Source organism: Manacus vitellinus, unplaced genomic scaffold (genome assembly GCF_001715985.3).
Source record: "Manacus vitellinus isolate BGI_N305 unplaced genomic scaffold, ASM171598v3 scaffold_7_pilon, whole genome shotgun sequence".
Classification (NCBI taxonomy): domain Eukaryota; kingdom Metazoa; phylum Chordata; class Aves; order Passeriformes; family Pipridae; genus Manacus; species Manacus vitellinus.
The window spans coordinates 29867775-29885099 of record NW_021940813.1 but is presented as its reverse complement, the minus strand read 5'-3'; the positions used below and the strand labels follow the sequence as shown (position 1 = coordinate 29885099).

The 17325-nt window shown below is 35.5% G+C and overlaps 1 protein-coding gene across 3 annotated transcripts in view; it reads left to right on the top strand.

The window, feature by feature from the left end:
• Positions 1–17325, top strand: part of HERC2 (HECT and RLD domain containing E3 ubiquitin protein ligase 2) — a 106899-nt gene that overhangs the window by 85838 nt on the left and 3736 nt on the right. For all 3 annotated transcript variants that reach the window (XM_029964790.1, XM_029964791.1, XM_029964792.1), the window contains 11 exons: positions 348–525; positions 2142–2303; positions 3195–3286; positions 4088–4227; positions 5263–5450; positions 6113–6310; positions 8148–8231; positions 13270–13411; positions 14164–14358; positions 14445–14557; positions 15438–15628. In XM_029964790.1, coding sequence (XP_029820650.1) covers positions 348–525; positions 2142–2303; positions 3195–3286; positions 4088–4227; positions 5263–5450; positions 6113–6310; positions 8148–8231; positions 13270–13411; positions 14164–14358; positions 14445–14557; positions 15438–15628 — 1683 coding nt within the window. The remainder of the gene's footprint in view (positions 1–347; positions 526–2141; positions 2304–3194; positions 3287–4087; positions 4228–5262; positions 5451–6112; positions 6311–8147; positions 8232–13269; positions 13412–14163; positions 14359–14444; positions 14558–15437; positions 15629–17325) is intronic.

The following is a 17325-nucleotide window of genomic DNA, read 5'->3' as shown; positions in this document are numbered from 1 at the left end:
TATTTTAAAATTGGAGAACCACAAAGTATTTTTCACATAAGCAGTTACTCTGGTTTCTGTATTTAGATATCATCTAACAAACATATCTATGGATACTAAAGTTCAGTGGCTTTCCTTTGAGATCTGTCTTGTAGGTAGGTATGTGGAACTGCCATTGTCCTGTTTTCCACATGCACTGTTGCCTACATTAAGTGAGTTTTGTTGTGTTAGAGATAAGTGTTCTGATCCAAAAAGTAAAAGGAATGCTCAAGTCCACGGGGGCAACATTATGTGTTTTATACTAGTATGTTTTGTAGTAGAAATGGTCTGTTCTGAAAGTTTTGTCCAGACAAATGTTTTTATTTCAGCCCTTGTGATCGTCCTCGTGTAATTGAGTCTCTGAGAGGTATAGAAGTGGTTGATATTGCTGCTGGGGGAGCACACAGCGCTTGTATTACAGCTGCAGGAGACCTTTTTACATGGGGAAAGGGAAGATATGGACGCCTTGGGCATGGAGATAGTGAGGACCAACTAAAACCTAAACTGGTAAGAAACCTTTGGAGTATTACAGTCTTAGTCCAGTTCATACCTTCTGATTCGTAACTTTTTGCATTTCTGCATATAGAGAATGAAAAGGCAAAACAATGACATGTATCTGTAAGAAATTAGCAAATTCCCACACCTGGAAGCATAAAATGAAAGAGGAGCTCCAAACTTTGTGGCTTTTAGTGTTCACTAAACAACTTACAGGGAATTTCTTTTAGAGAGGTTTAAAGAAAACCCCAAATCAAACACCCCACCTCTCAGTAAGTAAATTTAACCCTTTCCCAGATGTAGTTTGCATTGAAAGTGAGTTCCTTGTCTTCTGGGTCTTCTCATTATTTACTTCCTGGAAAATACAACAGTGTTTACAGTGATAACCACTTAGTCACTTACAAACTGCTTTTTTCTCCTGACATAATAATGATACTCTTGATTCTCATCATTGAATACTGACATGTTACAGAAGTATACACTAAGTTAATAAGAATTTAATAAAGTAATTATGAAGTATTTAATTGCTATTTGCTAAAGTAAGTTGAGTTAAGCAGTTCTTGATGAAGAAGATTAGGTAGTAAATATAAGAACTTGGACAGTATGGAATGTAAGAAGAATGAGTATACTGATAAATTCAGACTTGTACTCGTGAACTAGGAGCTTTTAACCAGAAATAGTGGTATTAAGAAAATTTCCCTGCCTTTTAAATGAGAGTTCATTTTGCTACCTGCATTCTCTTGCTGAAAATACAGCAAAGGCTAAGATTGTGTTTTTTGACTCAAACTGAATGTTAGTTTGTTATTTTTATTCACAGCTCTGTGTATATATTTCTATTCATATGAGCATTAACTTTTTCCAGTGTTTTAATTTGTGAGATGAGGTATCATACATTCTTAGTCCTCTCTGGGACCTTACCACCTGTATTCAGATATTCTTGTTCCCCTGGCCCCAAAAAAGCAAGGTTTGCCCACCTTTCCTTTTCCCCCCTCCATGTTCTTTGGTAGTACAAAAATAGATAACCTGTAGATGAGTTGAAGTATGTGAAGTTCCATGCTGCTTTGGGTAGTGCCACCTGTAATCTATTTCAAGTAGTTGTGAGGATGGGAAGGATGTGATGTATATGTGGGTCACTAAGCTTTTGCTTTGTGATTCCAAATCCCATACTTTGTCACTAGATGGCACCATTTCAAAAGACGTTGATTACATTCAGGTTATGATGCAAGTGCTCAAAAATTGAAAACTAGTAAAAGACTATTTGAAAACAAGGCTTTTTCTTTTTCTCTTACTGTATTTGCCCAGAGAACCTGAAATTATTTGAACAGAATATAGTCTTTGATAACCTTAGGTATTTTGTATTAATTGTTTTCCCTGACATTTTAGGTCAAAAAATTTAACTAGTTCACCAGTTAAAATAAATAAATCCTGTATTTAAAATGCATAGTTAGTTTTCATTTTACTGTTTTGAAAAGAGCAAAGCTCTTTGAGTTGCCTTTATTTCCTTATGCCTGTGCTGTTTCAGACTTGTAGTTCCACTGAACCACTTCTACAAGTTGGGTTTGTCATCTTTTCTGAAACTAAATGAGTGAGTCTTTTATTGTGAACAAAAATGGGTGATTTTGTTACAGGTGGAAGCTCTCCAGGGTTACCGTGTGATTGATATAGCCTGTGGCAGTGGAGATGCACAGACCTTGTGCCTGACTGATGATGATACAGTCTGGTCCTGGGGTGATGGAGACTATGGAAAACTTGGGAGAGGAGGTAGTGATGGCTGTAAAGTACCAATGAAGGTATTTCAGTGTAATTTTTTTCATTGCTTTAGAAACTAGGATGTTGGTGGAGAACACTGAAGACAGATTTGCCAATATGTGCAAACTTTGACCCATCTTGGGACATCAGGATTCTGCTACCTGTCATTAAGATGAGCTTACTTATATTAAACTTACATTAAACTTTATATTAAACCCTTCCTGTGAATGCATGGCTGACTTGGAATTTCTTCATGTTACAAATGAAATCAGTGTAACAATCAAATTTGAATTCCAGTACTTACTATGAAGATGAATGTTGCTTGTGTGTGAGAAATGTGTGTTTCATTGTGTATGCCTATGCACAATGGATTTTAGGTTCTAAATTCAGAATCACACTTTATTACTTGGATAGAGGTATCCCCATTCAGTCTCCAAATGTTTCCAGCATAATGTAACATGATGTGAAAATAGTTTGTTTATCTTTCATCAGTCATCAGTCCCATAGGATTGATGGTAAAGCAGCATAAGGATAATAATAAATAGGAAGAGTCTACTGGAGGTATAAATATTTTTATTATGTCAGCAGAATCACATCCTTGTCATACCAGTTGGGGATGATTAATGTTGAGTGTTTGCAGACAAAGCCTTATCATTGCTACTTGGGGCAATTGCCAAGTAACTATTGGAAAAACATACCAGAGATGGATCTTCAACAGTTTGTGAAATTTGAGCTTCTTTTTGGTGTTTAAGTGGTAAACAGTAGAAACACGAAGGGAGTAGAATTCTTCTAAATTATCTACATAAACATTTTGATTTGTAAATATACGTACAGTTATACATTTGGACATTATATTTTACTTAAGACTGTGCAGTCTATGAATTTATAGCCTCCTTAATTAACTCTGATTTTATTTGATATTATTTTTTTAGATTGATTCCCTCACAGGCCTTGGAGTGGTTAAAGTAGAATGTGGATCACAATTTTCTGTGGCCCTTACCAAATCTGGAGCAGTATATACATGGTAGGTATTCTGTATTAGTTATTTTGACAGTATTAGATGTAACCTTGTCTGTAACAGATATTAGTAATACACTGCCTTCACTGTTTTGATCTACCCCATCAAAAATTTTCTGAGTTCCTCTGTCTTGATTAGTAATCCACTAATGTTCTTTGGGGAACATTTTGTAGTGCTGTGAATGAAAAATCCAAGTATTTTGTTTTGGAGACAGTAGAATTATAAGCATGAAGTGTCATGCAGGGTGGAAGATGATAGCATAAATAACATTCTCATGTATTATCAAAATTGTGTCTAGCTTGTGGTGGCTGCAATGTGAGAATTTAATTTTAGAGTTCATTGTTTTAATCTTCCTACACCACTCTGAATTTTGTCATTTAAACTACTAGACTAAAATGTTTAAAAAGACTAAGCAAAATACCTTCCCAGCTTGCCTCTGCCACCTTGTCTGCGTGACATTAAATATCCTTAAACTGTACGAAGTTCGAGTGTCTGAGATCAGTAAACGTACTGTTTTTGCAGATAAATGGTTCTAATACTTGACCCTTTAAGAAGAAAAAAATAAACCACCCCCTGCAAAAGTGTTAAAAGGACGTAAAGAATAAGTAGGAACAGCACAAGAATTTGTACTGTGTCAGCAGAATCACGTCGATACAAAATAGGGATGATTAAGTTGAATATTTGGAGAATATTTTGATATTGGACTTTATAAGTACATCTGCAGAGCAAATATCAGACATGGTCTGTCGTTACATTTTTTCCACAATTAAAACACAATTTTGAACTTTTTTACTCTTCTCTGTGCAGGGGCAAAGGAGATTATCATCGCTTAGGCCATGGATCTGATGACCATGTTAGAAGACCACGACAAGTGCAGGGACTGCAAGGAAAGAAAGTCATTGCAATTGCTACAGGGTCTTTGCACTGTGTTTGCTGCACTGAAGATGGTATACCAATCAAATAATTTATTTAGTTCTTAGCACTGAATTTGAATAAAATGAAACTTTATCTTTTAGTCAGGTGTTGGTAGGTTGTCCTTGCAAAAAACACTGGTTCTCTGTGTGCATGGATACATTTTATGTTTGCAGATGTTGCATGTTTCTTAAGCAGCAAGCATGATGTTGATTTAAAGTGATCACATAAAACTAAATTGATTAAAATTAAAGAATTCAAGTTGCATAAACATTGATGGTCAAAGAAAAATATGGAACTCTAAAAGTAATTGCAGAATGATCAAGCAGCAGCATTGAATGCATTCGGCTTTTTTTATTTTTTACAGAGTCTTGTGGACCTGCTGAAGTGTTTAACTTGCTAAATGAAGCATTTCACAAACAATATTGCTTCTTACAGAGCAGGCTGAGATACTGAATATCCTTTGTAGCAGACTCACTCCCCCATTTAATTAACAAATCTGCACAATAGCTGAGTGTTTTATGGGTTCTAGTGAAATATAACTGCAGAAAATGAATGTGAATAGTGAATATAGCAGAAGAAAATGAATGCTCAGGATCAAGGTTGTTACTTTAAAAGTATTTTCCAATTATCTTGCAACTGTGAGCACCTATTTTAATGTCCTTTCTAGTGATATAACTTATAGGATCTTTTGTCTCATATAAAATGTTAAGTCTTTTTAAATTCTTTTTTTTTAATATTGACTTTGTTTTTTTCTGTGAAATTATGTTTCTGGTGTTCTGTTGTTGTTCTGCTCCACCTTTTTCTCCTATTCTGAACAGAACTCTTTAATTATACAAACTACTAGGAAAGAAATGCATCTTATGCTAGCTGCTCTACATAGACTGCAGACCTAGATATGTCACTGAAGATTTATCTGTACTAGATAGTGGATTTCAGGATGGCCATCAGTCCTCGAAGTCTTGATTACAGCCCAAGACCTCATTCAGTTAGATGTTTTATAAATACTAATTTAAAAAAAAAAGCTTGTATATTAGCTTCAGAATGATCAATTATTTTTATTGATTTAGGGGAAGTGTATACATGGGGAGATAATGATGAAGGGCAGCTTGGAGATGGAACAACTAATGCCATCCAAAGACCGCGCTTGGTTGCAGCACTTCAGGGTAAAAAGATCAACAGAGTAGCCTGTGGCTCAGCACATACTTTAGCTTGGTCAACCAGTAAACCTGCTAATGCTGGCAAGCTCCCTACACAGGTAATGTATTCATCTTATTGAATTCAGATTTAAATGTACTTCGTATGCTTATATGCTCTTTCAGTTGACGTATTTCCTTTTAAATCCCTGCATAAGCTTAGTGTGCTTTGATTTGGCTTCATGTTTGAGCCAGTTACTTTGTTTTACTTTTGTATTTTCAAAGGATTCTGCTTTTCTGAGCTGAAAAGGCATCTTCATTCAGGTTTTAATCCAAATGCAGAACAGTAACTGAGTTTGTACATTGGCAGGAATTTAATTCTATATCGCAGCTATGAAAATGTTATACCTTTCAGTGGAGTTCTTTGTTGCTTGATTTATGTTGAGAGAATTGTTTTTTGAATATTTTGTATTTCAGCTATAAGGCCTGGGTGTAGTGATGACAGGATGTAAAATGTGTTTGTTCTTGGATAAATTGTAAAATATGGAATAGCACTTATATTCTAGCCGTCATATTTTTAATACTTGTTTCAGTTTAGATGGATATTATTGGTATCTTTTAGAAACAACTGAACTCCACGTATTAAATTTTGACAGTATGAATAAGCAAATATCTGAATTTCTATTACAAATTTATCTACAAATGTAAAGGTTTTTGTTACATTTAATAAAATAAATTATATAATAATTCTAAATTACATTTAGATATCATTGCTTTATCATAGGTTCCTATGGAGTACAATCATCTGCAGGAAATTCCCATCATTTCATTAAGAAACAGGCTTCTGCTCTTGCACCACATTTCAGAACTTTTCTGTCCTTGCATTCCAATGTTTGATCTTGAAGGAAGACTTGATGAAACTGGCCAAGGACCCTCGGTTGGGTTTGACACATTACGGGGAATACTGATATCACAGGGAAAGGTATTTATCTTATCAGAGTGTTTTTTAGGGAGAGATTTGTAACTGTAAGTGTGATGTACTGTTTGAACTCTTTCTGAAGAAAGAAGATATATCTCAATTTGTTCTGTAAGTTGTATCTCAAATATTTGCATTCTGATGACGCAAACTTTTGTGTTCTTTCTGCTGTGTTTTTCACAATTCAACATAGTGCTTTTGTGCGTTGATCTTGACAATAACTTTACACTGTAAATCTTTAGTTTGTAGTATAGTTGAATTCTTCTAGAAAATTCAGTAGATGGTTGCCTGGAAAAAATGTGAGATAGTAGACAACTACCAGTTCATACCTGTTTGCATTCCTCTGTCAAGGTCAGGTGATATACTAGTTGATCCAAAGCTCTGTGCAGGTACAAACTTGTTTTATTAGACTGAGCTAAAAATGAGAACAGAATACCTAAGAGTTCAATCCCAAATTGGTAATGAAAGTGGATTTTTATAGTTGTAAGTAAAGTCAGTCATGAGAAAATGTAGATAATTATAATGCTTTGAAGCTGCAAGACTTACTTAAAACTTTAGGTATGGTAAGCCTGTGAAAACATGACTTGCCTTCAGTATAATCATTAGTTTTGGATCTGAATTTTCTCACTGTCATAGTAATTTGTCTAACTTGAAAAGAAAACATTATATAAAAAGAAAAAACCTGCTGGGAGATATCTTTGAAAAGAGAAGCAGTTAAGTTTCCCCCTGCAGTGCTGTTCTATGTCCTTAAACAAGACACATGGCCTGTAACTGGACTCCTTAGCGCATGTATTGTCTCAAGGTCTCTTTTTCTAGACTCCAGTAAATTTTGTAGTGGAACAATCAAGCTGTATACATACTTGACAGATCAAGGGAAGGCAACACGTTTTTCATCAAAACCTACACTAGCGAAAAAGGAAACAGAAATCCTAGCTGTTCTGTTCATGACATGTTAGTGCTATTAATTTGCAGTCCTTATATATATGATGTTATGTATAAGAATGGGTGTGCAGGAGGCACATTCAACCTCATTTAGTTTCAGTCTGCAGAGTAGTTACAGAAAGGTTCCACATATAAGATAAAATGTGATATCAGGTATATTTTACGTCAGAAACATTCAACAGAGGCAGCAGCAGTTGCAATGCCATATTCATATCTGGACATCTAAGTCAGGCTTACTGTCAGAGATTCTAAAGACTTAAAAATCTTCTTAATCTTGCTTGAAACTGGCTGTAAAATCAGATCCATATATTTAGTGAGAGAACCTAAGATATTTGAATTTGCATAAAAAGCTTTTTTTTGCTTTCGTGGTTGTCGTTCTGTGACATTAATTATTCTCCATATACATATATAATTCTGGTATAAACTAATTTATATCTGTACTCATCAGTATGTTGGTTGCTTAATAATAATTGAATCTGGGGGCAGGGGAACCTTTCAAGCCATGATTTTGAGTTATACAGGAGGGACTTTCTTCTTTACTTTTTTAGTATCCCCACTGTTTCAGACGTGAATCCTATTAGTGCAAATAACATGATCCTTGACTAACATCTCACAGCTTTATCTTCTGTTGATTTTGTTTGTTTTTAATATGTCAAAACTATTTGATGCTTGTTTTATTTCTTCTAAAGAAGACTCAGATGTGTTATGCCTTTTCTAGTGTTTTGTTCTGTACTCAGAAAGAAATTGCTGAAGGATAGCATAGATAGTTTCTTCTATTCTGTTGAGTCTTTTTTTTTTCTGAGTTGAACTAAGTATGTGTTTATCTGTGAAATATGTTCAGCATTCTTATTTGATTGCAGTTTTGCCACTATCTTAACTTTTTGTACTTTCCTTTTTTTAGGAAGCAGCTTTCAGAAAAGTTGTGCAAGCAACTATGGTGAGAGATCGTCAGCATGGGCCAGTTGTAGAGCTCAACAGGATACAGGTATCTGATGCTGAAGTTTCCATGGACTATCTATATGTTTAGCCTGCAGTGCTATGTTGATCAAACCCCTTTTTTCATCTGTTTGGTATCTGAGTACTGAAGAGTTTAATTTTTATCAGTGAATCAAACAGTGAATAACTTAATGTAAGGCCTACTTATTTTTAGTATGTTTTCATCCACACTGTAGTTGTTCGGAGAGAGGGGGGCACTTTGTGAAATGTTAAGTGAATGGTTTAGACTCTAATGAGCAAAGTATGTCCTGCTTGACAAAGGACTGCTTTTTCAAAACTCACTATATTAGATAATTTAAGAGAACAGAGATTCTGATGCTTTTCTTACCTTTCCAGATGATCAGCTGAATTACTCAGCTGTTGCTTTCATAACAGAGAACAGGAAGGGCAAAAAAAAAAAAAGCAAAGGAAAAGAACCTTTGAATATAATTAAATATCAGGCTGATAAACTCTTGTCTGTTGCTGGTCATCACATGTGGTCATATTGATTGCAGAACTCTTTGATACAAAAGTTCTTTTTTCCTTATCATTGACGTTAGAAAATGTAATGTTGTGCCTTAGGCCAGATGTGTCTTTTTTCCATAGATATTTCTGTAACATAGAATAGTAAACCATTGTTTTCATTTAAATGGACTGAAGCCTGATCTTACAGAGTCCTCATGCATTTCTTTTCTTTAGTGCTGCTTTCTTTTTTCTTTCTTTTTTTCCTGGTATATTGGAAAAAGTAAGAACATCTATTTGTAAGGTTAAAGTGGAGAGATTGTGAAAATTTTGACTGATTAGTTTTCTTTTAGTGAACAGAAATACACACTGTTGTGGCTGTTTTTCCTTCTTTGCCATTTTCTATGTGCACTTAAAATTTTTTTGTACTAATGTTCTGTGATAAAAATGTAGTATTTTAGTTTATAGTGCCAGAGATTTTCTGATTACTTTTTGTGTTTGTATTCAGAAAGTTCAATAAATTAGTGAGTGCAACCATTTTAGGCAGGAAACTAGTGAGTAGGTTTTGGGCTCGTTTGCTATTTTCCTCCTTAATGAACTGTTGAGTTCATTAATTGAGATAGGCTTTCTCATGTATTTTTGCATGTTTGCTACTTAAATCTGTCTTGAACTCTGGAAATGAATTGATAGCTTCCCTTCTGTGGGAAATGAAATACTGCTTTAACACAAGTCTTTCCTAGATTTAACCAAGTGAAGGCTAAAAAGGACCTGATTACATATCTAACCTGATTACAATGTACAAAGGATGGCTCACAATTTCTTGTTATCTTTTGCTGAGAATGAGAATGTGGATTCTTATTTGATCCTTTATAATATTTAATTGAAGATTCAAAGCTGCCTTACATAGTCGCAAAAAAACTAATTGTCAGTTTAAAAATGTTCATCTTATTTGCAGTTGTAAGTTAAAAGTGCAACTAGGCCTTAAAATGCCTTTGCTTTCAGAAAACTGTTCTTGCAGTTTATAGATATATGGTGCAGTCAATTCACTTCATCTTCAATAGTATAAAATAAACAGATGAGTTTCTAATTTAAAGTTGTTTTCCAGATATTAACTTGTTTTTTAAAATACTTCCTTAGAATCCCTTGCTCTTCAGAGGTTTCTTTGGAAGTACCAGAACTGGACGTAACAGCTGTCTAACTTGCAGTGTAAAACCAGGCAAAACACCACTCCCTTGTCCTGAGATCAAGGGTTACATGGACCAGATTCCTTTAGAGTAGATCACATTCACTTTACATACAGCTTGGCTCTGTTTTTTTTTGTTGGGAGTCTCGTAAAGGTGGGACATCATAGTTTTATGTAGTTTTCCTGCTCAGAGTGTGTGAAATACAGTGTGATGGCTGTACTGTAACTCAACTAAGTGCCAGCCTGGTGTTTCTGTAGCATAAAATTGAGTGTAGATATTTTATGCTTTGAGATGTAGCATAAAGGAGTGTATCTTGAATGCACAGAGACGGTTTGGGATGCTGTTGGAGGACTGCACAGGACATAAAAACCAAATTTGATGCAGTTTTATCCATAGTAATTTCTGGGAATAGTCATTAAGTGAAATGTTCCAAAACAGCATCTGGGCCTTGTTCTGGAAAGGTGTAATAGAAGTAGTCCAGAAAGTGAAGTAACAGTTATATGTCTAGGCAGGGTTCCAGTGCTCAGGTTTGCTTACTGACCCTCTTACTAGCAGATCAGATTTTTCCAGTGTTTAAGTACGGGTGTAGCTCGTAGCTCGTGTGGTGTCAAATGGACAGTGTGTTATGACCTATAGGCAGACGCTTTCAGAATGCTGTTAAAATGTATCTTTCCACCGCAGTTGAAAGGAATTCCTTCCTTTTCAAAAGGAAAAAAATTTCAGTTATGAAGGAGATTGTCTGCTTTCATTAATATAATACTGCAAGGAATCCCCTGGTTTAATGTTCTCTACTGTCTCTCCTTATTAAATGTGGGTTATAGAAATCTCAGTAACATGATGAGTAAAAATGATCTGATCTTAAAGTAGGCGCAGCATATGAATGAATGATTTGTTCTTTTTTGAGGCTTATATTTCAGTTTAAATGTCATTCTTCCATCCTGGTTTCATCTTCTGCCTTATAAAATGTACTTTTAAAGAACTCTTACTTCATGACAGCCTTCATTTTACTACACTGATCAAGCTAAGGTTTTTTGTTTGCTTGTGTAGAGTAGTCTTTTCTTTACTCCTTGCCTTTTTATACTCTTATTTTTTCTGTAACATTTCATTTTGAACATAGGTAACTGAAATGTACAGGTGAGACTATGTCTGTGCTCTTATAATTATTACACTGATACTTCACTGGCTCTTCTGGAGATTGATTTCGTGACATATCCTTGAATTGTGTTCGTTTTCTTCATAGATCTGTCTTGTCCATGAACTGTATATATTTCTCTTTCTTGGCTGATTCCTACTGAGAAGCCATCATCTTTTTGTAAACTTTTTTTATTAGTGTACAGTTGCATGGCTTTATGTACTACATTTCTCCCAGCTTCTATGGGTTGAAGAGAGTCTCATAGAATGGCCAGTATTTTGATGGGTAATTTCAAGCTGTTTTAGACAAATACAAAGTTTTGTGATTCGGAAAAAGAACTTAAATTTTGTTCTTCATCACTTGAAAACGCTTTAACCGGCTTACAGATTGACTTGAGTGACTCTCCCCCTTTGTTGCAATAGTGCTGCTCACAATGAGTGATTATTCATTAGGGCAAGTTCTTGAATTTGGTTCTTCCACACTTCACTGAATGCTGCTTCTGAGCTGCCTCATTTCCTCTGTTGCAAGAATGGACAGTTTTCCATAGGTTGGTATCTTCTGATGGTAGACTGTTTTATGAAAATCCTTCTTGGGTTCTAATTAACTTATTAACTTGTTTTATGCTAAAAATTTTCTGATCTGCAAGGAGGCCGGAACTGTATTTTAAAAAATTGAGATGCTGTACAATCTGTGTTTAATAAGGGATGATTTTGAAACTTGAGCAAGATACTGTGCTCTAGACTTGTACAATAAAAAGCAAAAATACCTGTGGTGGATTGTGACCTAAATGTATTTGTATGAATTTTTGCCGTTTTTCAGTGAAGTGTTTTACTCTTTGCTAGTAACCTAAAATAACTTATTATGGGCATCTGTCAACAAGCAATATAGTAAGATGCTGGCAGAAATGCCAATAATCCCTCATGGCATTCTTAAATTGCTTTGTTAAAAGTCAAATTTTAATCATTCCTGCATCTAAATTATCAATCAAATGAAATTTAAGTGTTAGGAAATAAATACTAAATGGAATGTGTAATAGCATGTGCATTCCATCCTATTCAGTTCAGGCAGGTTTTCTTCCGTTTTGATTGTCCCTTGATTAATTTGTTAAGTGTGAGATTTGAAAAAACAGTGAATTAACTAGTGCTTTCATAGACCTTCTATTCATACTTTCTTCTTTTTAAGAGAAGACTCAGTGACTTAGTTCTCAACGTAAAACTTCTTGGGCATACAAATTTCTCAGAAGTCCACTGAAATAAAACCAGCTTGTGTTGATACAGAACATCTTATACATGAGGAAGATTTGGGTGTGTCAGTCTTTCAATAAAAACTGAAAGAAATGTGATGGTTGTTTTATCCAAAACCATCAGAACAACTGGATTTTGAGATGCACTATAGCTTGTAGTGGAACTAAATACAGGTTAGTGGGATGAGTCTGATTTATTTCTGAATGAACAGTCTCACGGATGTTGGTGAACTATGTGCACTGTAGGAGTTCCTTTGCAGTCAGAACAGGTTGAGAATATAACCTGCAGAACAACAAGGGGAAAAAAATACCTTGTGTTTCTCCAGCCCTCTATTTACTTTCCATTTCTTTCCTTTCTATACTGGTGAAATGCTTTTTATATTCTTACCATCTTTGTGTGCACCTCTTGCAGCAGAATCCGTGGGATTTTCCTTGCATGCCAATTCTTATGAATCTTCATCAGCTCTTAAAATACACTTTTTCTGTAGGTGCCTTAGAACACATTACCTTTGTGTCTATATGCATATGTATTTTGGTAGCACTTACTCATTGTTAGAGACTCCTAGTAAGTATCATAGATGCATATTTAGTTCTTATCATTAACTATAGACTAACATTAACTATATAAGACTAACACATATTCAGTTTACTGGCCAACAGCACAGCCTCTGATCTGTCTCATATGAAAAACTTACCCAGATTTGTCAATTGACTGCGTGAATAGAGACAGGATGAAAATTACAATCAGAAAAACTGAATTTGCTGATGCATTGGCTGCTTCTTCAGAAATAAGGAGAGAAGTCTTTATCATCAGACTTTATCATTGACATCCCTTTGTCTTTTCATTTTCTTTTAAAGATAAACAGATATAGTGCTGAGTAGTGACAGATGAACAAAGAACTGTTTGAAATGAAAGATAAGTAAGGTGTTGGTGGTTGAGGGTACTGAGAATTCCTTATCTATATGCACAGTAATGCCAGTTGAAATATGTTCTTACTGTGACTTTTATAATATGCTTACTCAATAGGTAAAGCGTTCCAGAAGTAAAGGAGGACTGGCTGGACCTGATGGTACAAAGTCAGTGTTTGGACAGATGTGTGCTAAAATGAGTTCCTTTAGCCCTGATAGCCTTCTGCTTCCTCATCGTGTTTGGAAAGTCAAGTTTGTTGGTAAGAGAATTCTTCTCACCCCACCCTTCTACCTTGCAGTTAACTCTTGGAGAACCTGAATGAAGGAAGTGATACAGAAAACAATGTATGTGTGTAGACAAAGTGCTTAAAATGTTAGGAAGTAAAAAAACCTTTTTAAATTATTCTATAAAACCCCTCAAGTTTAATGGAAATGTGTCTGTGATTCTCCTCAAATTCCAGGGGCAGCTATTCTGCTTGCTGCAAACACTCTGCAAAACCTAAACCGGTTTTTGAGCTGTCTGAATTGGTAATTAATCCTGGCTAGCTAGTCTTACTGGTAAGGTTGTTTCTACAAATCACCATATCACTTTGAGCTTTTTAATGAAAAATACTTGAAATTGAAGAGCCGTTCTATCTATGGAATATGGGCTCAATAAAATATATCTACTTTAAAATGCCACTCGTGAAATTCAAAGCTACACTTCCTTTTCTAGCTCTGTTTTATTTTATTTTGATTAGTGGATAGCGATAAAAAAAATTAGTTACGTTCCGTCAAGATAGTATTTTTGTCACTGTGGTATGTCATATAATCTTCTAAATAATGCATTTTACAATGAGCTGGAAACATCCAGAGAGCAAAACTTCAAGCGTTTTCATATGAAGAGATAAGACAGCGCAGCTTTTGGTAAACTTTTGTTTACTCAGTTATCCCTGTGGAATGAAATACAGTTTGTTTCAATACTTCAGTTATTTTTGAAAGAACATTTAATTTTGAGCCTTTTGTCTTCAAGGTGAATCTGTGGATGATTGTGGTGGAGGTTATAGTGAATCAATAGCAGAAATGTGCGAAGAGCTTCAGAATGGGCTGACCCCTCTGTTAATTGTGACACCGAATGGAAGAGATGAATCTGGAGCAAACAGAGATTGCTTCCTATTAAATCCTGCTGCCAAGTCACTCCTGCATATGAACATGTTTCGTTTTCTTGGTAATTTCTTAGCTACTTTGTGATACGCTACTGGCATTACGTGATCAGAATATTGGGAATCTAAAAAAAAGTGTTTAAACTTACAGGTGTACTTTTGGGCATTGCTATCCGGACTGGCAGCCCTCTGAGCCTCAACCTGGCTGAGCCAGTGTGGAAACAGCTTGCAGGAATGAATCTAACAATTGCTGATCTCAGTGAGGTAAGTATGATGAAGTTCCTGAGTAGGATATAGCTTACAGCAGACAAGCAGATTCTAGCATAAGTTTTTCTCGAGTGATTAGTTTCCCTGGTTTCCATATGCTTGTATTTTGACTGGCCTTTTACATTTTGAACCAGTATACAAGGATGATTTGTACTGACTGTTAAAACTGTAAATGTGAGTTGTTCAAAAGTATTTAATCTATTTGAATTCTAGAGCATTCTTAAATCTCATGGGTTTGACTAGACAAATCTTTGTGGTGGAATTCCTACTTCCAGTAGACCTTTCTGTAGCTGTTACTGTCTGTTGTGCCAACTGATTTGAGTACACATGCCTGCACTGTTTTGAAGTAAAAGAAAATGAGTGCAAACTACTACTAGTTTGTGCTCACATACTGAATATCACAAGCTTTCAATGTCTGCTTAATGAGCTCAGTAAATGTAGGATAAGACTTAGATCTTCAGTACAAAGAAGAGCTCCTTCTCAAATCCCATCATGTAGAAATGTACTTACTGTAAAAGCATTGAGTCATTCACTTGTCACTAAGGGGATTCCTTTTGTACCAAACCCAGCATTGGTAGAGATAATTATTTTTTTAAGCTTTAAATCCATTTTCTCATAAAATACAGTTTCTTGGGAAATGCTCTCCAAAAAGGTTGAAATCTGGAACCACATGCACTTTCCAACATCCAACATAATGAAATTTTATGTAAAATACTAAGCCGTTTTATGTTTTTGAAATTAAGTTCGATGAATTCTGGTCAGACATTCATCAAAGCTTTTGGCAGATAACATGTGATGCACTGCTTTTGGTATACAAGAGACGCTGTTGTGTAATGCTAATAAACTGAGTTTAACTTGGGTTTGTTACTTTCAAAAGGTTGATAAGGATTTTATTCCTGGGCTTATGTACATTCGAGATAATGAAGCTACTTCAGAAGAGTTTGAAGCTATGAGCCTCCCGTTCACTGTGCCTAATGCAAGTGGTCAAGATATTCAGCTGAGTTCTAAGTACACCCATATTACACTGGATAACAGAGCAGAATATGTGAGGCTGGCAATAAACTACAGGTTTGTTGAAGAAATCATTAAAGTTATTGACATGAATACGCATTTTCTTTCAAAAAGTATGCAACAGCTTTTAAACAGTGTACTACTTCAACCTCTTATGCACAAATATTTTAATATTTTCACAGGATTGCAGTGTTGAATTTCTGATTTCACTTATCTCTCCAAGGAGAGAAAGATTAAACTTAGTTTTTAGGAAACAAAACAAACAAGCAGGTATGGCTCTAGACAGAGGTATGACCTGACAGAGCAGTTTTGGCAGCCAGTTTTACAGGTGGAGAAATGTCCCATGCATCTAGTTCTTCCTATGCGCTAAAGTAATAGGCTTGGTCTTGTGAAGAGAACATAGATGTAGTACTGCTGCACTCATAGTTTTTCATATCATCAATTACAGTCAAAGGCAGTATCAGCTGAATTCTTACTTTATTCTTATCTAAGTTGGAATAGACAAAACAAAATGTTCGTTCCTTGGATATGACACTTATGCACACCCACCAAAAAAGGCGAAAGCCGAAAAGGGCCAAGAGCCAAACATTGCATCATCATCATCATGGCTAGGCTTCGTGAACGAAGATTTAGGAAGGCTCTATCCACATTTGTTATGGGCATGCTGGTGGCTTATGAGACCAATACGAGACAGACATATCCGATTGCAGAAACATTGCACTGAAATGCAAATAGTTGTTTAGTATTTGAAAAGACAGGCCTTTGGTTGCTTGTGTAGCCAGGTAGCTAATCTAGATGAGCACAGCTAAGAAGCAACCATAAGCATCTATGTGAAGTAGTAAGTCTAGTGCCTACTGAAATATGGAAATTTAGATAATTTGGGTGAGAAACTGATTCATGGCTGTTTTATTCACTCCACCATAGTTATCTGCTTCAGAGTGTGCTTGAGCAAGACTGTGTTGTCACTATATACTTGCTTATTAGTTTCTAGTTAGTGTCTGGCAACAACTACTGAATTAGTCTTTGATTTTCTTTTTTTTTTTTTACTCTATAAATGGTTATGAACCAATACTTAAACTTGATTTTGACAGTAGAGAGAGGGATTTCATTTGGAGTGGATATTCCTTTGAAGAAATGGCTTTGTTTTATTGCCAGTTCTGGCTATTCTCAAAGGACACAAGCAATTCTAAAGCATTTTGCAGTCAAAAGGCCTTTGGGGGAAACGTTTAAAGGTTTAGATTAAGTATCAGGTTTTTACTATATGAAGCCATTGAGAGAGAAAACTAGCACCTGAATAGAATCTGTAGAGAAAAGTGGATTCAAAAGACCAAACTTGTCCTGACATCTTTGTTTATTTTGGTGACGACTTCATAAGCCTGAAGACAGGACTTATGAAACATGTGAATCTGTGCTCTGGAGAGCTCTGTAAAACATCTCAGAAATTATTTGATAGGGAAAAAACCCCAAAACACAAATCATGTGTGGCATCAGAAGCAGCAAAATGTTACTTATCGGTATCTGCCCTGAAATCAGAAAACCTCCTGTCCCCACAGAAACCATGTTTTAGTTTAGACCCATTTTTCTTTTACTGTAATGTCTGTCACATATTGAGAATGTTTAAGGTTTCAAGACACAGCCTCTCTTTTCGCAAGAGTATTGTGGCAGTTTGAGCCACATTAGAAATCCAAAATCCAATTACCAGGCTTCCCCCACCCCTTCCCACAATTTATCTCAACACCGAAGAGAAAACGTTC